This window comes from Gavialis gangeticus, unplaced genomic scaffold (assembly GCF_001723915.1).
Source record: "Gavialis gangeticus isolate Ggan-Ray unplaced genomic scaffold, GavGan_comp1, whole genome shotgun sequence".
Classification (NCBI taxonomy): Eukaryota; Metazoa; Chordata; order Crocodylia; family Gavialidae; genus Gavialis; species Gavialis gangeticus.
Genome location: NW_017729030.1, coordinates 51,037,736 through 51,060,688, shown reverse-complemented (window position 1 = coordinate 51,060,688; position 22,953 = coordinate 51,037,736). Strand labels below are relative to the sequence as shown.

Genomic DNA, 22,953 nt, shown 5'->3' with positions numbered 1-22,953 from the left:
ACATGGACACTTAAAAATATAGTTCTCAGCTGTACAGTATTCCTATTACTGAGGGTCTGTAACTTCTGCTTTCTCACCAAACTTGTTCTTTTTTTATCACACCTTGCAGTACGCTATAGTGATATATTTGGCATATAGTATAATAGGCAGCAAATGTTTTACCTCTATTTTTAAAAGTGGGAGCACTTATAAATTTGTATCCCATCATCACTGAGTTTATTGAGACTTACAATATAAAAGAGAACAAATGAAGGAAAGAGAAATGTTTCCAAAGAGGCTTCTAAAGGGATAGTAATATTTCATTGTACTTTGAAAGTATATTACTAGCTTTAACCTTTTTCTTTACAGGAGCTAACATTTTGTAACTTGACACGCACTTACTTTAAAATATCTTTTGCCTTATGACTTGAGTTTTCAGTATTTCAGCATGCTCCACTTATGCCCTTTCCCCTCATCCTTTTGCCCTTTTAAACTCAGGTGCAAATAAAATCCTGTAGATCGAGAATTTTTAATTTTTTCAGAGCATCAGCTATTTTGATTGTGGAGAATGCAGTTTATAATAGCTGCAGTCGGTAGTTTGTTCTCCATTAACTAGTGTTGTTCTTTGGGAGGCTAGGGGGCACAGAATCCTTGAATGTTATGGGAGCCACAAAAGCAGATTTGTTTGAGGCAATGTTGGACAACTGGAAAAAATGCCTAAGAAACACGTTTTAACACGGACAAGTGCAGGGTGCTGCACTTGGGCAGTAGGAACCAACAGCACACTTATACAATGGGGAACTCCTTACTCGAGAGCACGGAGGCAGAAAGGGATCTTGGAGTCATTATTGACTCCAAGATGAACATGGGCCGACAATGCGAGGTCATGGTTGGCAGGGCTAACCGGACCTTGTTGTGCATCCACAGGTGCATCTCGAGTAGAGCCAAGGAGGTGATCCTCCCCCTCTATGCGACGCTGGTCAGGCCACAGCTGGAGTATTGTGTCCAGTTCTGTGCGCCCCATTTCAAGAGGGATGTGGACAACATGGAGAGGGTCCAGAGGAGGGCCACCCGCATGATCCGGGGACAACAGGGCAGACCCTACAGTGAGAGACTGCGGGACCTGAACCTATTCAGCCTCCACAAGAGAAGGCTGAGGGGGGACCTGGTGACCGTCTATAAACTCACTAGGGGGGACCAGAAGGGTTTGGGGGAGACGCTGTTTCCCCTAGCGCCCGCTGGCATAACAAGGAGTAATGGGCACAAGTTGATGGAGAGGAGGTATAGATTGGACATCCGCAAAAACTACTTCACAGTTAGGGCGGCTAGGAGCTGGAACCAACTTCCAAGGGAAGTGGTGCTGGCCCCTACCCTGGGGGTCTTTAAGAAGAGGCTGGATGCCTACCTGGCTGGACTCGTTTGAGTCCCATTTCTCTTTTTGGGGTTTTTGTTGTTCTCCCGCCCTGGCGGGGGGTCGGGCTAGAAGATCTACTAGGTCCCTTCCGACCCTGAATCTATGAATCTATGAATCTATGAAACTGAAACAAGTATCTATGTCAAGTTTGCAAAAAAAAAGGGCCTGGGACAGGAACATGCACATTCTCATATATAATGAGAGTGATTAGCAAAGTTTGCTGTCTTTCTTAAGATGCTTTTCTGATTCTCAGCCAGGCCCTACCCTTGTCCCCGCCCCTGCCCCAACACTTCATTTAAAACAAGTACACATCAGAGTGTTTTCTCTTTCATTTCTTCTTACAATAATAGTGCTGATAATATGTCACTTTCAGTTGTGATTATGTTGTCAGCTAGGCTAGTAAATCTGTAAAATATCTAGAAATCCCTTGTTGGCTAAAACAATTTCTGTAGTGTTTCAGTCAGTGCCCACAGCTTGGGGAATGTTGCTTGAGGCAGCGAAGTTCTGCTCTCCGTAGGGTAGTAGAAAACATGTTCTCTGTGTTTTTGTGGGGTTTTTTTCCTTTCCCAGCAGTCCCAGTTGGGTTTTAGGCTTAAACAATCCACAACCTTTTTCCCAGAGCTTCTGCACTTTATCATAGTAGAAGGCAAGTGGCAACTGTGTGATTAAAGTAGGAGCATTTAAAATGAATAGTACCTGCCCACTGGCTGTGCTGGCTGACAATTTGATTATTTGTTATTGGAGGAAGATGAAGGAATAGGGCTGAAAGCATAACAGTAAAATTCCAATTTCGGTTTTTGTATGTCATTGTCATTTTTGCTTTTCGGATGTCATTGACAAAAGTAGCCGTTTACCATTGTTATACTCAGAGCAACGTTGCCGCTTCATTTCTTGCAGTTCTGGAAAACTTGCAAGAGGATTTCAAACACTCTGGGGAGACCCAGGTTCTAATCAGCCCTTTCCACCTGTTTTTGTTTTAAGTACTGTATTGCTCCACGGTGCTCAGGGTAACAGCATATCGCAGCATATCTGCCATATGATGTTTAGATGTCTTAATGAATAATTTCAATCTAAGTGGACAGCCTGCTCAGAGAAGTAGAGTTATTTTATCTTAAACAAAGACTGTACACTATTTCACCCAAAGGAACCAATTTATTTTCCTTTCCTGAGTCTGTTTTGAAATGTGGAAGTACCTAACAGACTCTTACTGCTGTAAGCCAATGCTGTCACGGTGACAGGTTTTGCTTTTTTATGAAGCACAGCCTTTCAGAAATCTGAGAGGTTAAAGTATTTGCACAAAATTTTGAGACTTCAAGGAAGCACAAGTCAAAAATGAAGCTTTTAGAACACTGCTTAAATTGTGCACTTGGGGGATTGTTTGTGTGTCTGGCTCTTGTGTTGTGAGAAGCATTAGATGGCAGAGCTGCTTGGGCTTTTTACTTAGTAGAATTCTAGATAACTTTCATTGGGGAAAACAGAACAGTAAAATTGATTCATGTCTTCCCCTATACCGGTTGGCGGGCTTGAGAGTAAATGCATCCTTTAGTTTGTAAAATCCTGAGGGGCATGTCATGAAACTGAAATTTTGACAGGGTGACCTTTTTCATATATATATCAACAGCTTTTTTTCTTGACAAGCAGGTGACTTATTAGAATGGCATAGATATTGGTAAAGCCTTCAAAGTCTATTCTTTATTTAATCAAGAGATCAGAGAAATACTGAAATTTGCAGGTAGTGCAAGAGTTAAAGATTAATAGCTTTAATTTGCCTTTTAATATAGCATTTCTCCAGTAAAAAGCCTCAAGTATAAAACTCAAGTGAACCATGACCATAAGGTTAATGGATTTTCATCAGCTGAATTTTATAAGTGTAGCAAATAATTATTTGTCACAGTCTTCATTGCAATTTCAAAATACCCTCAGGAGGCTGCCATTTGTAGAAAGAAAAAAATTGATATTGATTTTACTTCTAATGAATGATCTTTTTAATAATTTTATTTGGTTTGTTAGCTTTCAGGATGCACTATCATCATGTGTGCAATTTTCTCTTTTACTAATTTTTATTATATCACCTCATTTTTTTATCTACCCCTGCCTATTGCCTTATTACACCCTTGTTAGATTGCATCCAGTTTATTTTCTAAGCTCCTTGGGACAGTGAACATGCCATCTTTCTGATGTGGGAGGTGCTTAGTATACCTTTTTGTGCCAACACAAGTGAGACGTGATGGAAATAATTTATAGTTGGAAGATTTTTGTCACTTGGGAAAAGTTTTAGTTCACGATGTTTGACAGTAATCTGAATTGAGGTTTAATTTTCCATGTTCATGTTGTGGCTTTGAAAGATGCATTACATACAGTTCTTCCTAAGTTTGGGCATATTTATCATAATTCTAATTCAAAACGCAGTTGCCTAGAATAGGTTTGGGGGTTTTTTTAATTTTTGTCATTATGACATTTTATTTTGCATGCAAAAAATTAAAATATAAGAATTATATTATTTTTGAAACTTCTGTTAAGTAAAATGTTAAACAAAAAGGTTTGTTCTTGTAACACTAAGGTTACTATAGTAAATACTAAAAACTGAGGAAATATAAAAGTAATAATAGCCTAGCTCTCATACTTTTTAAATTATAGATTAACATCATAAAAAATAATAAGATACAAGAATAAAAATAACATGTGTATGCAGTGGGGCTGACTTTAATTATTACTATGAAGACCTTAATATTTTAGTTTCTAGAACTGTCAACAATCTCCATAACCACTTTAAAGTTGTATGAATAGAACATTTTGTATTTCAATTTCCCCTGGTTTTGGGTGCATATGCTATAAATTCTACATATTACAAACTCTTTTCCTAAGGAGCTTGAGTACACAACACATCGCAAATTTTGAATATTAAAAGCTACTCAGAAACAGAGATTATAATACATAATGCATATGGGTGTCACAAGATTTGCAGATTTCAACACAGAAAGCCTGGAGTGCCTATAGCCTTGTTCCTTCTTCCTAACAAATTTCATGACCTGATATTCTTAAATACTTTGGGAGCTCCAGGCTGTGATATATTTCTGTACAGAAACCCATTGTACACTCAAAGGTATCATGACATAAAGCTTTTTGCTTAAGGATTTTGGATAAACCAATAGGTATTTTTAATGTCACCCATTTTTAAAAACTATATAGCTTAAGTCTGTAATTGTTAAAGAAACTGTTTTTGTTTTCAAAGCAGTTTATAAAGAAAATTCTCAGATACTGATTACAAAAGAATTGTAGAACTTAACACGAATATGCACAGGCAGGATCACATTTCGGATATGCACAGACAGGATCATATTTTTAAGCAGTTATGATTTCATTACAGGCAGAGCTGGTAGCAACCTCTGTAGAAAAAATTACCTGTTTCCAATATCTTAAGGCCCTGTCTTCAGTTACTTATAACATTTCTTAACTGTAACTCTTTTGGTTGAAATTTCCCATGCAATGCATCTGCCTAAGTGGTGAATTTTGTTTTTATGATTTCTGTTATAAAACAGTATAGCCATCTCATGAAACGGCCTTGAAGGAAAAAGTGATGTTTTGATTTCATTAGCTTCTTGCAAATATTTTGTTGAAAAGCTTTGGTGTCTTCATGCTTTTGTTCAGGAATTGAAATTTGACTGAAGAGTCATGGGGTTCTTTCGCTGTCCAGGTGAAAATCTGCCCAAACTTGAACCAACTAATAAACTTCTAAAACATATTTTTGCATATGCTTAGTAGAGCAAAGGGCCACAGAAGTGCCATACACCTCTAGAGGTGATATCTGGCAGTCTGGAAGTTGAGAAACAAGTGGTTTAAATGGGAGGCAAAGAATGAGGACCTGGGTGCAATAGGATAAAGTAAGAGAGAAGTTTGCAAGTGCAGTGGGGATGGAAGGGAGCAGAGAAGGAAAGGTGGAGTCATGAAGACTTGAGAGGCAGAGTTGAGTGCCAGTGTTGCCCTAATAACCAGGGGGTATCTGGTTCTCTTCCTAAATGGAGCAAGAGCAAACAGCAGAGCTGATATTGCCTTAAAATATGCTTCTTATCTCCAAATGAGAACCCATTTATTCCTTCCAAATGAGAACCCAGTTATCTTCTCCAAGCAAGGACCTATTCATTCCCTCCAAATGAGAAACCAATTAACTCTTTAATAAATCAGTTTTATTGAGCACTTTAAAGTATTAACTCCGAGCATTAAGTAATTGCATATTACCAGTCCTAATAATACACATCTCGAGTACTGCAGAGTGGGCACTGGTTCCTTGAAGGGAGATCAGATGTTTTCAGTTCTCAGGCATCATTAGGGTAAGGGAAAGGGTAGGAGAGAAGGGAAAAGCAGGTAATATTTACAGTCCTTTAGTCACGTAGCTACCAATTAGGCCAATTTTCTGTTTTTCATCGACAACTTGGTTTTGCCTGCTTTATCGTTGTTTCTCTCCTCTTCTTGGTACTAGGCTCCATTTGCTTCAGATATGGGTAGATTGCCATAACAAACCTTTTGATTCATAACGAGCATTTTTGTCATCAGACCTTTGCAGAAAAACAAGCTACATCAGAATTTTTTCTGTACAAAAACAGGTTCCACAATAACATAGCCTGTGGTGTATGCTAGCTCCACGAATGCACTCTAGCCCACTTATGTCCAGGTAACTAGGCCTCCTAGGTCTAAGGGACCCTTTCAGTCCTTTCAAGCATCAAGAGCCTGAACTGTCTCCATACCAGGAGGAGGCAGGAAACTAAAAGGGGATCAACAGCTGGAGAATAAGGCAGTGGATAGGTAACAAAGGGAGAGGGTAGGAAGCTTGGGGGTTGGCTGCGAGTGTAGGGGAAGATAATTATAAGGATGGAAAGGAATGAAGAGGGGCAGTAGAGGATGGCATCCTTATTGGAGGACAAGGGTGAAAGGATTTCTAGTCAAAAGAGGGACACTACTTTTCAAAAACTGGTATAGAAACCAGGCTTCCTGGGCATCGTTCCTTGACTGTAAGCAGATTTCTGTGAAACGCATTGAAAAAACATTTTTTAATCCATTTCCAGCTCAGTACATGGAAGGTAATGGTCTCCTACTTCTACCAGTTAGTCTGTTAACTTTCTGTAGTGGTGTCAAAACAGAATAAAGAAGTAGAGGCATACTAACTGGGTCACAGATGGATAAGGAGTAAGAGGGATAAAGGAAAATTGCAGAAGACTTGGGGACATTAGAGGAAGGGGAAGCAAGAGCCTGAGGGAGTGGAAGAGAACAGAGTAAAAGGAGGCTTGGGTGGAGGGTACAACATTATTGATAAGGTCTGTATCTGGATGTAAGGGTTTCAGTGCTGCTGATGGCCATGTGGGAGTCAGTGTGGATCTGCTTGGTGGAATTCCAGTGATTTCCTCAGTTTGCTTTTTGAAAAATGAACCTAACAACTTATCTTATAGAACAGGGGTATCAAACTCATCTGGCCCACAGGCTGAATGAGGGGCATAGGGCTGATCCATAGGTTGAATTGGGCCCCCTGGACCAGCCCCAGGCACCAGTTCTAGTGCACAGAGCCATGAGCAGCACATGCAGTGTGTGCTCTGGACCAGGTCCACATGCCACATGCAGTACACACTCCGGGCTGGACTTACATGCTGTGTGCAGCACCATAAATAGCTTCTCAGGCCTCAGAGCCAATGTGGCATGGGTGCCATATGCAGCAGCCATGCATGGGTGCCACATGGACCAGCCATGTGCACCACATGCAGTGACCTGGACTGGCCCCATGCACAGCATGCACACCACGTCCAGCCCTGCTGGTGATGCATACGCCAGCTCACTGAACTGCAGGTGCTCCATGTGGTGTGTAGGGCTGGTCTGAGACCCAGAGGTAGCACCATGGGCTGGATCTTTGACACGAGTGTTATAGACGGTTAACACTGCTGCATCAAGACCCATGCTTAAGTAACAGCTGAATTAAGATTGTCTGTGGATAAGTGGTCTTTATGCTGGTATTTCCTAACTGTTGAGAGCTTGAGTCTGCAACATGGAAGTTCTTGTAGAATATTTGTATATAATTCCCTCTACCTCCCTTCCTCTCTCTCTCTGAACTCACATACTGTGTAATAGAGAAAATAAGAATTAGAGTTGGCTCAACTTATTCAAAACGACCTGTGGACCCGCTTATAAGTGCCAGGCTTCATATCATGCTGCCATATATTGTTTGGCACATACCTAGACCAGGGGTGGATTAAGATTTATTGGCGCCCTGAGAGAACAGAAAATTGAAGGCCCCCACCAGGCAAGGGCAGGTTTCCTCTGCACCTGCCCGGGGGCTGTGGTTGGGTCTGCCCGGCCTCCTTGGTGCATCTGAGGTGAGCCAGGGGGCACGAGCACTGCTGAGGTGAAGGTGGCCCCAGCCCCTCTGCCCAGTGGGTGTTGCACATCCACAGCTGTAGTCCCCCAGTGCTGTGGGATAGGCTAGGGCTGGGGCTGGGTTGGGGAGGGGACATGAACACCGGCCCCAGATACTCACCTGCCCCTCTGCCCGCCCCTTTGCTGGGCTGGGTGGGGTGGGGCTGTTCTGCCCTATCCTAGCGGCTTGCCGCAGGGAGCAGGAGCGGGGCTGTCTGCTGCCCATGGTGCCTCCTGGCAGCAGACTGCCCTAGGAAGCCGCCACTGCCCACAAGGGAGCCCCATGCCTGCCCCAGCCCTGGCCTGGCGAGAAGGGAGGAGGCACACGCTGCCCATCCTGGATGCCCATGGCTAGGATGCCTGCCTGGGCCGTGCTGCCCCCGGCGCCCCAGGGGCCCATGATTGGCTGGAGCCTCTGGGCCCAGGCCCCGTGGTCTTGTGTGTTAATCTGCCCCTGTCCTAGACAAAAATGTATTTTTAGAAACATTATAAGAAAATATCAAAAGCTGCTTCTTTGAGTGGTCTCTACTTTTCCTTGGTTCCACCAACCCGTGCAATTAGACCAGGATATTTTCTCAAAGCCTGAAGTATAAAACTCAAGTGAACCATGACCATAAGGTTAATGGATTTTCATCAGCTGAATTTTAAAAGTGTAGCAACTAAAAAGCAAAATGATTGGAGCACTCAGACCCTTTTTCCTCTTTTCTTAGCCTTCCTAAATATTTAGAAGGTGATATTAGAAAATAAATCATAGACTCATAGAGAATTCAGGCTGGAAGGGACCTCAAGAGGTCATCTAGTCCAACCCTCCCTTTTGACTCCTTCCTGCAAGCAGCAAAGCCCAGAAGCATGGGAAAAATTTATAGTAAAACACAGGCATGGCTACGCGTAGATCATCCCCAACCAGTGGCTGTCCGATCTATTCTTGAATACCTACAGTGATGGAGTCCACAACTTTCCTGGGAAGTCTGTCCCAGTGTCTCACTCTAAAAGTGAAGAAGTTTTTTCTGATTCACAGTTTGAACCCACTTTACTGCAACTTGAAGCCATTGGTCCATGTCCCAATCTCTGCAGCAAGAGGGAAAAGGTGTTTTCCCTTTTCTTTGTGGCAGCCCTGAAAGCATATGAAGGTGTTCGCTGTTGAACAGCTTCCTTCCAAGGCAGATGTTTACTTCTGTGATTCTGGAGCTGCAATTTTGACAAGGCTCTGAGAGCCACTCTAATAAAAGTGCTGCTGTGTCTCACATATTAGTGTCCTGTGCTTAGAAGTGGCAGTGGGGGTACTTGAACTAAAGTTTGTTCTGCGAGCTTTCGGTCAAGTACCCCCATTGCCATTTATAAGTGTGGGGATGGTGATACACAAGGTGCAGGAGGCTGCTGGAGCAGGACAATTCCTCTGTTTCAGCTGGAGTGCCAGTGCATCAGAGCAGCCTCTGCACTCAAGTATAGGTGCCCCTTGCTTTTGGTGAAGATAGTTGATTAGAAAATCAAATCTCCTGATGCCTAATTTTTGGTTGATGAAATAGCTATAGCAAAGTAAATTTAAATTACTAGGCCAATCACTAGACATCTTTTATGTCTTTTTCACAAATGCGGATTATAGCATTTATTCCTTACTATAAAATGTTTTTAGGAATACTAAGTGCCTTTGGAGACAAAATTGTGAAGGGGTAGCAAGTTCCTCCTTGGAGGCAAAAGGGCAAGAACAAAAGTAGTACAAGGTGCTTTAACAAGCTATTGAATAACTTCCTTTTAGGCAATCCAGCTGAGCCGTGATGGACAGTACCTGCTTACAGGAGGAGACAATGGAGTTGTCATGGTATGGCAAGTTTGGGACCTCAAGCAACTTTTTGCGTACCCAGGATGTGATGCTGGCATCCGATCTATGGCCCTGTCATATGACCAAAGGTGAGATTGAAATTTGATTAGAAGAACTTCATAGAGAGATTTATTAGAATGAAACAGCGTAAGAAATGCCATGAAAGTGTAAACAAAAAGGTTTTCTCTGTTGTATTATCCTTTGTTCAGAGGTGATTGTATGGAGAATTCAATGCACTATTCTGTTGTGGTTACAGGTTAGAGTTGTTGTTCTTTTCTAGTGTTGCAGCTCTTTGTGGGGAAGTGAACACTCATTCAAGAGTTTGACTGGCAAACTTTTATTGTTGCTCAAATTCTGGGCCTGTGAATATACAGTATAAAATAGATGGAAGTAGAAATTACATAGTTCCTTTCTGGGTTGGTTTTCCCTACCTTAGAAATAAAAAAAAGAAATCCCTAAATGTAGGTCTTCAAAGCCAACACAAATAAAAACAGTGAGACACAAGGTTCCCATCACACTTTTTTTCATTGAGGCAAATACTGAATTCCATTTGTAGAGCTCTTACTTATTATTTCCATATAAGACATGAAATTTCTGAAGACTTTTCCAAGGGATAAACAGTAAATATTTTTCTTGTTGCCTGTGTCACTTGCCAATACTGCTACAGTTTAGAGTCTGCATTTTTGGCACAAAACATCAGTTTACAAGTTGGATATTTGGAATTGCCTCTAGCTAGCAATTATCCTATATACTATCATCTAGAAGTAGAAATTGTGGAAACAATTTTCAAAAGAACCCAAGGCTTTTAAGAGCTAAATGCAGCTGAAAGTCATTTAGCAGCCGATGTAGTTTTCACATGGAACTTGGGCTCCTGAATCACATAGGAATAAAAGTGCTCCTAGGTAGAAATGAAAAGGAGAACTTTTACAATCACTGCTCTCTCCTATGCCTCATGAAGGGTGTGTGCACCCAGAAGCTTGAAAATAAATAATTTGTTTGCAAATATCTAGTTGGTCTAATAAAAGATATTACCTCTTCCATGAGTTTTGATTCCTTTTGACTCGAGACCAATATGGCTACAACCTGGATACCTGAATCACATAGGTGTTTTTTAAAATGTTAACTTCTTTCTAAAAATGTATTGGCATCACCGTTCTATGTGGCAGCAATGGTTTCTTTCTGTGTGCCCAGAACAATAGGCCCTAATCTTAAGTGAGTCCCCAACCTGCTACCTTTATCAAAATAATAAGTATTGTTATTGATGGACAAAATACACTGCTTGTATAAATTGGTATAGATCCACTGATGTCAGTGGACTTTGACCTATTTATGCAACTAGAGAACAGAGATCAATTATTAATTAAAACAAGTAACTATCTTGTGTTCTTAAAGAAAACATGAACTGAAATTGTAATTGCGGATAAAATATCTGTTTAATCTGAAATGTTGAGGAAAAAAGAAGAGGAACGTTGCCTTAATATGGATTCAGGAATTTATCTTTAAGCATTATTTTTGTTAAAAAATTGCCTGTTCTTATAGTAAGTATGGAACACACAACATGTAGCAATCTTAATATTAGATACACTTCAAAATGTTTTGTAAAATCTGCTTTAAAAAAATCTAGTGATATTTTTGGACCTTAACCAGATTGAACCCGGTACTTCCTTCCCATCCAAGACACCACCACCCTTCTCACTCTCCCCAAACCTTTCATCTGATGCTGTCATTCTCCCTTCTTCATTGTAAGTGTTCCCATAAGCAGCCATTCCAGAAAACCTTAGTTTTCTAGATATTAAAATGACTTTCAGTGTCACTTTTGGCTGGACCCCTATTCTATTGAGGGAACCCTATACAGGGATCAGTGTGTCTTCGCTTGGATTGACCTGTCAAATCATTTTTATGACATAATGTATCATTTATCATAATTAAAGCTGTTAGATTTTTTTTAAAGTAGTGTCAGCGAAATGAAAATGTTTCACTGGGTGTTGTTTATTTTCAAACATTTTAGATTTTGTTTTTACTGCAGCTTTAATATTGTGTTTATTTGTGTTACTGTGGCATCTATGAACCATATTAAGAGACCTGCAGCCCAGTATCGTAGGGGGCTACATAAACACAGCACAAAATATTTAACATTTCTCTCTCTCTTTTTCTCAGTGTGTGTGCACATGTGTAAAATGTTGGTTATAAATGTCTGAACAAAACTAATAAAAAACGCATTTAAAATGAACATTTTTTACTTTAGCAAAATGGAAGATTGGAAAATCTTTCCATTCTAAATTAGATCTATTTTTTGAAAGAAGTCAGAACTTTTCACAGAATAGACATTTTGATGTCTAGCTAGCTCTAATAATAATAATAATATCTTTGTAATTTGAGAAGATAGATAAGATGACACAAAATTTCCTGATATACTGTGTTTCACAATAGGATAGCATTTTAGCAACTGAGACTGCTAAACTGTGGTCATGAATGAGATCATGGCTCTTTAAATGGTCATAAAGACATGCTAGTAGTCAGCCAGTGGTTAGGATATGGAGTACAGAACACCTCACTAGTGGATTGCATTAATAATAATATCTAAAACGCTAATTGCCAAATAAAAGCCCATTCCGGCTGACTGATAATATTACAGGCAATGAGAAAAAAAACTACAGGAGTTGTGGTCCTGCTCCTTCCTCAGGTAGGTCATTTGCCAATTCCCATTTCTTGGACTGGGAAGAGTGAATTGAAATACACTTACCTGCCTCTTGGTTCTTGCATCCCCCTCCATTCTGATGTTTTACTAGCACTATCTCCAGCACAGCAAAAATATATAAAAAAAAAATCAGTAGTCATTGGATGGAGCAACTGTTTCATAAAGGGTCATGTGCTCTTATCACTTGAGGACCTTCTGGTGTCAGTCCTACCCCTAAGATGTTCCTAGATAAGTCTGTGCACTTGATCCTCTCTGATTCACATCTATGGGACCAGAATATGAACAAAACATTTTCCAAGAGTGGTTACTCATCTGAGTTGACTCATTTTTTTGCGGGGGTCCACGTGAGAGCCCAGGAGGGCCTGATTTACCTGCAGCTCCAGTTAATATTTTTATATTTTAGGTCTTCATAGGGCTTTGGCTTAGGTCCTTAATGGCTACATTGGCAGGGTTTTTTTCTGGATATTTTAGTTAACAAGGTGGTTATAGAGGTAGTAGAAGAAAAGTCTCTTGTCTTCTACCCTTCTTCCCATTCTTCTCCACCCTCCTCTTCCTCAAAAAAAATAATGCCAGCTTATTTGACTGTGACGTGATTAATTTTCAAACCTTTGCTTTTCATAGGTGCATAATGACGGGTATGGCTTCTGGAAGCATAGTGGTTTTCTACAATGATTTCAATCGCTGGCATCATGAATATCAAACAAGATACTGATGTTGAAACAGACCAAGACTAGCACTGACACAAGCAGCTGCTGAAACTGGACATACAAAGTCTCTATTCAGTATCCTGCTGTAGGATTGCTCATTATAAATAGCTATATTAGATCTGAATGTAACTTAAATTTGCTGGAAGAAGCAAACTATTTTTTAAAGTTAATTGCTATTTTTGTAGACCTTGCTTGACTTTTTGGGGGAAAGGGCAAAGAAGCAGAAAAACGGCTGCTGGGTTCTGTAGTTAAAAATCTATATTTTTAGTCATAATAAGAAGTCTATTTTGATCCATGTATGAAAAGAAACCTAAAATAAAGAGGGTTAAAACTCTTATTCTAACTCTATTATGGAGAAAGATGTTTCCCATCTGAATATCTATAACCTGAGGAATATATGATTTTAACAAAATGACAACGGGTTATAAAATTTGGGATATTTTAATCTGCGCTACCTGTACTACACTTTGTCTTGTACTTTTCCAAATGATTATACTTCTTCAGCACTGAGGTTTCTTGGAATCAATAGTAATATTTAAATTATGATAAATGTAATTTTGGACATTAAGAGGAATTGTTTCCATCAATATTGCTACTCAAGCATGTTTCTAGGTCTAGACAGTTAGTTCATTTTTTAGTTATATGTTTTGTGCAGTTAAGAGAGAAATCAGCGATGGCGTCTGTGTTGCATCAAGTGTGAATCCTCCTAGTTTTTACCCAATATCCCCTCAAAGCACACCAAAATGTTCATTGTTCCTCAAAATCAAAACTAACTTGGGGAGTTTGGACATGTCCTCAGACTAGCAAGCTACATAGCATTTCTTTTTAATTAGATGCAAGTACCAAAGCACACTTCTGCTGTTTGACTGTGAAAGCACCATGAGGCAGACATACGTTGCCTCAACACCTCAGCAGAAGCTCTAGACTTGCAGGCTTTCTTTCCATTTTACCAGAGTTTATCAGAACTAACTGCCACAGTTATGTAGCACATACCACATCTTGTTCTGTCTATGGCAACAAATTCTTTCAGTCTCTGCTGTCACCAAATCCAATCAAATCCTGTCCAATCATGTTAATAAATTAGCTCCTCTTCCTCGTAGGAAATAAAAAAAAAATTTATACTAAGGAACAATAAGTTATTTTGGTGTTGCCTAATTCTACTTTTCTACAAGATTGCTGTGCAGAATTCTGTGAAAATATTTGTGAAAAGAACTGTATTGTTTTGTAAGTGTATTGCATAAAAATCTTCTTTGTATCTCGTGATCTGAGTTAAAAATTACATTCCATATCTGCATCAATGTATACATTTCTCTTACTGCCTACTGGAACAGGTCCCATTTTTCTAAGCATTTAATTACTGTCTCTTTAAGCAAGATTTGGAATGAGAAAATTCAGTTTGAGTGAAGAAATTCAATAAAATGGCATTTGTAATTGAGATCTTCAATATTGCATGCTGGGTTCTTGTGTTTTCAGCATATACCTGAAGTAGAGAAAATCACCACCACCTTCAGTGCATTTTGAAAATACGCTCATTGTGCAAACAGGGTTTTGAGACAACACCAGCCTGATTTTCCATTCTTTTACACCATTTTTATACTGGCGTAACAGTACTGATGCCAGTGAAATTGCAAACTACTGTCCATGTGGAGCAATGGACTGAAAATTCCTGTTAAGAAAAGGTGGTAGCCATTATCTTTAAGTGATTATTGATCACTTCGGGTGCCTATAGATGTTCTCAATCATGTTCTGATTAGAACATGTTGGAGCAGACACCATGAACGTGGAGCATACTCAGTTATAATTAAAACACAGTCGCCTCACCATTGCATGCATTAAGCCCGCGCATGTTTCAAAATGGCTGCAGGGGTGCTTTATCTCAAGCTCATTGAATGAGTCTTAGATAAAGCATCCTACAGCCATTTTGAAATGTGCCTGGGATTAATACACGTGATGGTGAGCCATATTAATTAGAGTGTCTATCTGGGAGCCGCTGTAATTAAAATGCCCTTCCCCACCCCAAGCACATGTATAGGCAGCATTTAATACTAACTTGAAGTGCCCTGAATATTATGTAAAAGATGTTTATCAGTGCTTGGTCTTTTCATCACTTTATATGCAATCTGCATTGATTTCAAGAGAAAATGGGTAGGATTATACTAACATTAATTCCATGGACTGAGTTGGTTATTAACATCCATAGTAATGAAGGTAAGATATTCTCTGCCATTTGTTATATTATGCAGGTGCACTTTGTTAAGTAGAAAATGTAAAACATTCTCCTTTTGTTCTAATTAATTTAAGAATACTGTGTTACTGACTGAAATAATGGTATTTGATCTTAGAGCTAAAGTGTGGGTATATAAAAATGGTGGAGAGATGGCACCAAACAAGCAGATAGCCTTAGCTTTTTTTTAGATGTTGTTACTGCCTCTTTGGAGGTATTGTGTAATATTAATCCTTATCCTTGACAAGTGTGCTGTGGTTACATCACTCTATTTAATCCCAACAGCTAGGTCCCTGAGATGGTGGTGCCAGCTGTGAAGATGCAGGGGCTATGTTCATGAGAGTGAAAGCATTAATATAATATTGAAAACACAAAACTGATTCTCTGCAAAACATAGGCCTATTTGTCCACCTTTAAAACACGTGGGCCCAGCCCACCAACTCTCCAATTGGCCTCCTTTAATTGGGGAGGCTACAGGAAAAGGGCACAACCGAGTTGTTGAGATGAGTAATGAAAAAACAGGGAGGGGAGTGCAGGTCAGAGGTTTAAAATGAGCATGCCGAGTGGGGACACCAAGCAGAGCACACCAGGCAGCACCTCCACAAAACATAGGAAGAAGTTATCTGTCTACTTCACCCTTAATTATATCTACAAGCACGCACCAGTGGTAGACTTACTCCCTATCTTCTCTGAGAGGACTTGAGCATGCCTTCATGCTCCTAACTCAATTCACAGAGTTTCCACTGAGTGGCCAAAGCACGTCGTCTCACTGGGGATTTGAGGCTTGAGTGAATTAAGCTTCCTTAACACGGGATTTGTTGCACTGTTCATTTTTCTTACGTGAGGTGCAAAAAAAAGGGTTACATTCTCAAAGGCTTGGTAGTTTTTAGTTTATCAAAGCCTGTGCTGGGCCTCCTGATTGAACAGGTGCTAGAACTAATCTACCAACTGGTTTGAGCTATTTCAGGGCACCATTGAGAGGACAGGGAGCTGCTTGCTGCTGAAAGCAAGATGGGTTCTTTTCTTTTCCTGGAGATGTTTTTTTCAGAACTACTACCTTCAAAAAGCAACAGTCAAGCATTTTCCTTTTCTCATGATGGTCCAGACTTCCTGTTACTCTGGTAAGTGCAAATTGGTCCATTTTCTCAGAGAAATGGTGAGGATTTCTTTTTTTCTCTCTGACATTCTTGAACTCAATACCCAGGAAGCCCAGTATTTTTGAGATTGATGAGAAATAGGTCTGAGAAGTTCTGTTTATTATTAAGTATTCAGCTTCAATAACTCTGAATCAGTTAAAAGTTAACCCATAATCCTCGAGTCTGAATGTTACTATGGGCAATCATTGTGGCTTCTGTGAAGTGTTATTTTCTTTGGAGGGTGTTTGAATACTGAAGAAATATGCACTAGTCAAAGGTATGCTAAACTGATATGAACTGTCAGCAGCCATTGTACTTTAATTAATAATATCTCTTCTACCTTAGACATTGTTCATACAGCTAATCTATGCAAAATATTTTTGTTACGCTTGCCCTGCTGTCCATCAGTCCACTCTTCCAGTTTGTTTCTGCCTCACATATCTGCAGTGCCATGTCTTAATCTAAGATTTGGGAAAGGAACTTGCTTTCGCTGAGCCTACACAGCACCCAGCACGATAAGCCTCTTGACTACTTGGGACCCCAAACCACTAAAAGTTAAGGGCTGAGGGTTTTGCGGTTGACTTAGTCTAGCCTTAATATAGGATCTGTTACACTGTTTAACTTTTGTTATGGGACGCGAACTATGTTTGCAATAAACGTTCAGAGCTGCTGATTTTTATACTCCATTTTAGTTGCTGTAAAAAAAGGAGTTTAATGCTACAAGGATTGAACTTTTAAGTACTTTAAGTACTTACTAAAGGTGGTGTCAGTAAGAAATTAGCACATTTGTAGAATCCCCACTTTGATTCTGAAAGTGTTTGAACTCGAATTTTGGCTGGCATCCTTGTAGAGATTCTGTCCAGTGCTAGTCTTTTCAGTGTAAGTCAATCTGAGCACTTCAAAAAAGCTAATTCTGTATATGGACAAAGATTACTTTTTTCCATGCACCAGCCGATGTCAGCAGTATAGTAAACATTTTTTACTTTCTTCTGGCAGCAAAAAGGAAATTGAGTTACTTGAAAATCAGGTTCACAGAAAGAAATGTATTTTGCCAGGGTGTAGCTTGACAGGGGTGTAGCTACATGTAGATGTATTGTTTGAGAATGAGAGAAATGATGAATAGCCAGATTGCAGCTTTCCTGTTGAGTGATGGACCTTGCCATTATATAGGAACACGCTGCTGCAGGTGCTTCTGTTAAATTCTTTTGCTGTTCTCTTTTATTTTATTAAAATAGCATGTTTTATTTCAGCCCAAGTGGCTGTATTCTAGCTAAATAAGTCACCTATACAAATAGGCTATATTTAAGTTTCCTCAGGATACTATTTCTCTAGGTCAGTGAAAGGCTGTTATCTCCATCCTTGAAACTTTTCAAGGGTAGGTTAAACAAACACTTGACAGGCATGGTTTAGTCAGGGATGATTCTGCCTTGAGTACAGGGCTGGACTAGATGGCTTCCTGAGGTCCCTTGCAGCCCTACTTTCCAATGATCATATGAACTTTCTGAGATTAGAAGTTGTAAGTACTGAGGTGAGTGCTCTCATCAATTCCCTGCACAATACTGCAATAGCATTACTTTCAAATACAAAACGGGGTTATTTTGGTGGATCTAACATAGTATATTTGGCAAATTTACAGTTGACGGTCCACATCTTTGTTTACAAGCCATAATCTGAGATTGAGCTTTAAATCTTTAGATCAAAAACTATAAGAAATTGTTCCAAATTTTGTTTAGGTTTGTTGAGGTGTAACTACCCTACAATTCTGGGGCAGTCAGTTCCATGGGAAAAGAAGACTTAGAAAATAAGAAATGAGAACCATACATACAAACAAAATCAATTCTGTCTGGTAAACAGTTTATTTTTTAGAGGCAACAATATGTATATGTGTATGTATTAAAGCATTTTTTAAATGAATGTGAACTGAAACTTAAAAACTCATGGACAAAATCTGGGAATAACATATTTTGAATAAGATCCAGGTATTTATCTTTCTCCAACAGAGGTGACACCTGTGGAATACAAACAAGTGTTTACATCCAGTCAAATCTGGAAGGTCTGAAACTCTTTTTTTAGGACAGTGGCATCCTAGAACAGTGGGCTGTAAATACAGACAATGCATTTTGGCAACTACAAACCTAAAAGAACAGAAGAGCACTTGGAATATGGTTATTTACTTTTACTTTCTTTTTGCTATGTTACAAGTTTGGTAAGGTGGCTATTACCTTTTCTTTTCCTTTTGGTTTTCTGTTTTGTTCTTCCCTCCTCATTGACTGCATGCCCTGTTTATCATGAGATTCGTCTTTTAAATTTCTGATCACTCTGGTCTTAATCAAGCAAAGCATTTACCAGGCCATTCATGTAAATTCACCATGTATTTAGGGCCTTTTTTGTATCAGGCCAAACTGCTGGACATCTAAGATTGAGCTACATGAGGACAGAGTTCACTTTGAAACCAAATTTTCTTGGCTAAATTAGATCTTTTCACATGTATCTAAAGTGAAACACAATTTGGGGGTTTGCTATACACAGGATCGTAAATTTATCTATCTAGTAACTGTGTGTCTGGCCAAGCCAACCAGTAGCAGCTTCTTTAGCTCTGTTCTGTGTTTTCAAACTACCAGCATCTCAACAGAACATATTGTTAATAGTGCACATTACTGTCTGTACCGGCCTCCATTTGCAGCATTGGTTGTCATATTGGATCCATTGGTAACGACTGGCTGTACACTTACCTTGGGAAACCACAACCCATTCAGCAGGCACCACTGATGCATGGAAGGTCAGAGTCAGGACCTTGATGAGAGAACTTGTTTACTGACTTTGATAAAGACCTTTCCTCTGCCAGTAGGATTGTACACTGCACTGGCACAACAAGGTGGGCTATGGAGCATATGATGATAAGTGGATGGGTGAAAAGAGAACCACATATATTTGGCTTGCCATGAATCTTTTCTAACAGTATGAGGGTCCTGCCTTCATGTAATGTGGGTAATGTATGTGGGTATTGCTCTTTTGCTTGACACTGGAAAGCATAGCAGCGGGTTAGGGCATCTGCTCAAATGTAATTGTGCCTGAGTGAGCTTTGTACAGGACAAATGACATGTACAAAATATTCTGTAGTCAGGTGACAGACCAGAACATTCAGAGCATTTTGAGCTTATGTGCCCCTATATACAACCAGGTAGTTCAATGCGTGCTTTAACCTTGGCAGCTATTTTCTTTAAGCATTCAGGAAAGGTCAGAGGTCAACCTGGTATTTGCTGCTAACGAACTGGGGTGAGGAAAACGAGAAGAAAATCCTGTCCAGTAAAGAGCTGAGCATTTGCTAATGTAGATGAAGAGAGAATTTAAGATCTCAGATGTTTCTGCTTTTTGATGATCTGAATCTTGTATGTTGGCAGTTGGTCTGATGGCAATGGGGAAGGGCTATGTGGAAAAATAAAGATTGAACTTTCCAAATGCTGGATAAAGCAAGCTGGATGTCTTATTTTGAAACACTAGTTAAAAGAATGCTAACCAGTAAGATAACTATTTTCCCATTCAAAATGTCGGTGAAAAATCTTGTAAAGTGAGGGTACCCAGATTCTCTCACAATAAGATCCAAGAAAGGAGTCTTGCAGCTTTTTATCAACTCCCCTATCCCAAGGTGAGCAAGAAGAACTCCACATGCTTTAAAATAATGTTTTGATTAAGAACATAATCCCCCAGTATGTGAGCTTCACCCTGTGGTTCTTTTTTGATGTTAGCAGCCTCGAGGGCCGAGCTGCCCCTCCCTGAGTGGGGTGGGTGAGATGGACTGGTGGTATGCCCTTTGTCCATGGTGGCCTTGGGTTCACCTCTTGGGGACCCTTTGCTATTTTGAAATTCCTTCTTTTGTATTCTTTTTCCCCTCTGATGACTTTTCATTCCTGGGCACTGCTGACTGGTTTTCCTGTGGCCATTATACTGTTCTTGTTCTGTTCTGTCAGCATACTCCTTTGTTTTCCAAACCCATCATATACATAGATCTTACTCTGATTATTTACTGGGTCTCCTAATTTGATCTCTCCACCAAAGTCAGAAATCCCAAGGTCACTGTGACTTGGTGTCAATGCTGCAGAGTCCCTTATCTCTGTTTGGGTACACTGTTCATGTTATGGACCAGTGTGCTACATGTCTTCAGTTTCCCAGCCTATTTGTCTGCTGGCTTTACACATAATGGGCCTTGAAGGAAACTTTGTCACAAACAGGCTTTTAGAAATCAATTAACCGTAACCATTTTCCTGGACCATTGTTCTAATCCAATATGCAATATTTACTTTACCTACAAGCTAATTCCTAAAAGCAAACCTCTAAATATCATTTTCCCCTCCTCCAAGGTTTTATACCTTCATCTCATAAATGGAGCATAATTAGGGAATTACCTGGAATGTTTATGAGATTGTGGGGAGGACCTTCACCACTCATCCCAGGAAAAGTATGATGGCATTCATGATTAGGTGCTCCAACCGGCTGGATGTTGTGATGAACACTTAACCATTGTTTGAATGTTGCCCCTATCCCCTCTGACTCTGTCTTTTGCCTCAGCATTCCCTAGCCCAGCAATCGAGTTTCAGCCAAACAAGTTTAAACAGGCCTTCCATACTGGGACTGGGGAATGTGTGGCCCAAGATGCCTATTAAACCTTTTACTCAGCATTGCAGGTAGCATTTTACTCAGCAATTAGCACCTCATCTGGTTGCCAAGATGGCATTCTAGATCAGAGAAACATCCAAAGGTCAGAATCTGTGGGGACCCAACATGTTCCCAGGAATTTTATCCTTCCTGTACAAAGGACAATGCTTTCCTCATTCCAACTGGATTACTTGTGAAGGCTAGGTGCCATCGTAACACCTCCAGTGCCACTCCGCCCTGCAAGAGCCTGTAGAAATGCCAAGAGTTAGGGGTTTTTGTGGAAACAGCATGGCTGGTTTCCATTGGGATGCCACCATTTTGCTTCTTGTTCCATTTCTGCACAAATTCTGGGAATTAACAAAGCTACATTGCATTTGTGTTGTTACTATAAAAAGATAAAAATAAATATTTAGCACAAGCAAAACTAAAGAACGACAATAAAAACAAATGGTCAATCTGGCCTTCTTGATCTTTGGCATGGCTGGACTCTTTTGAGGTCTGGAGGTGATACTCCACATGACATGTTTTCCATAGCCACTTTGCAGATATTTCATAACCTTTTGTGAAGTTCTGCTTTACATTTCGTTGTTTGGCACAGTTAATATCAACCACTTATAGCAATAGCATTGCACAAACACAACAAAACACAATTACTGTGCATTTTTTTTTTGTATCAAACAAACTTGGTGGTTCACCAAGTGGTGGTTCACATCCTGAAAAAACACAAAGGCAAAAAGGGAAAGGGCTCAACCCCCTTCAGGTTAGTTCAGGTCATAGAATCACTTTTTACACTGGCTCCAGGCTCATGTGACTTCGCAGAGAGCTTGCAGCCTACTCAGGGCCCATTAAGGATGCCAAGTTCCTCTGACAAAACAGGCAGATTTTTCTGTCATGGTTTTTGTGCCGCCTTCTAACACAGACAGAGGACTGACATCTTGTCCTTCTGAAGCTGAATCGTAAGAATGAATCCTTTACCGAGTACTGCTGATACAAGCTAAATCAGAAGCAGTGCTGAATGTCAAACTAGCACTAGCACAGCTTTGGGAATATTGTAGTAAGCATGCACCTCAGTGTCGGCTTCTTTTTTGATGTTGTGCTGAGCACTGACCTATCCTTCAGTACTGATATATCTATCTCAGCACTATAAGTTACACAAATGTATAATAGGATAAAAGAAAGGAGAAGAGGAAACACATTGTTCCACAGGAGAGAGATTAAAAAAGGAGGGAAACACCACCGCCTTTCTCCCTTGTGCATGCTAAATGAATGATGGCTTAAGGCCTCTCAGATGCTAATGTCACCTCTTTTGAACACTCCACACTAACTTGGACTTTTCACAAGGTAGGAGCTTTGTAACACTTACCTTTTGTCCCTAAGTGTTAGTAGTTTTACAACTCCTACTGGGCACCTGTCTGTACCTTTAGGTGTCTAAATAGCTTTACCCAGGGGCCAGATTGTCAATATGTCAATTCACTAACTGCAATTAGCATTTCCTTTGAGTAATAAAATTAAGTAATTCAGGTGCAAAACATGTTTAGATAAACTATGTAAAAAGGTAGCTTTATTTAACTAATAAATAATTTTCAAAATCCATCTTGACAGAGTTTGGTTAAATTATTACCTAGTTAAAAGAACATGTCATTCACCAATATAAAATATTAAGAATTGAATAAACGAATGTTAAATAATTGCTTATATAAGTATATGAATGCTGAGATGCTGGAGTGGATGGAGTGTCCCACAGGAGCATGGGGGGTCCCCAGCATGCTCGGCAGTGGAATCAGAAATGGACCAGAAACACTTCCAGCCTATTTCTGGGTCCACCAGGGAGCGCACAGGGGAACCTCCCATCCCACTCCCAGGCTCGGAAACTGGTGCCTCCTGGTTCGGGGAGGGGGACACCTGGGGTCCCCCCACGGCCAATCGC

At 40.1% G+C, this 22,953-nt stretch overlaps 1 protein-coding gene across 11 annotated transcripts in view; it reads left to right on the top strand.

Annotated features, from left to right (window-relative positions):
* Positions 1–14,457, top strand: part of LRBA (LPS responsive beige-like anchor protein) — a 760,533-nt gene extending 746,076 nt beyond the window's left edge. For all 11 annotated transcript variants that reach the window (XM_019522192.1, XM_019522187.1, XM_019522186.1 and 8 more), the window contains 2 exons: positions 9,546–9,697; positions 12,928–14,457. In XM_019522192.1, the coding sequence (XP_019377737.1) occupies positions 9,546–9,697; positions 12,928–13,018 (243 nt within the window). In that variant the 3' untranslated portion in view covers positions 13,019–14,457. The remainder of the gene's footprint in view (positions 1–9,545; positions 9,698–12,927) is intronic.
* The last annotated feature ends 8,496 nt before the right edge of the window (positions 14,458–22,953 follow it).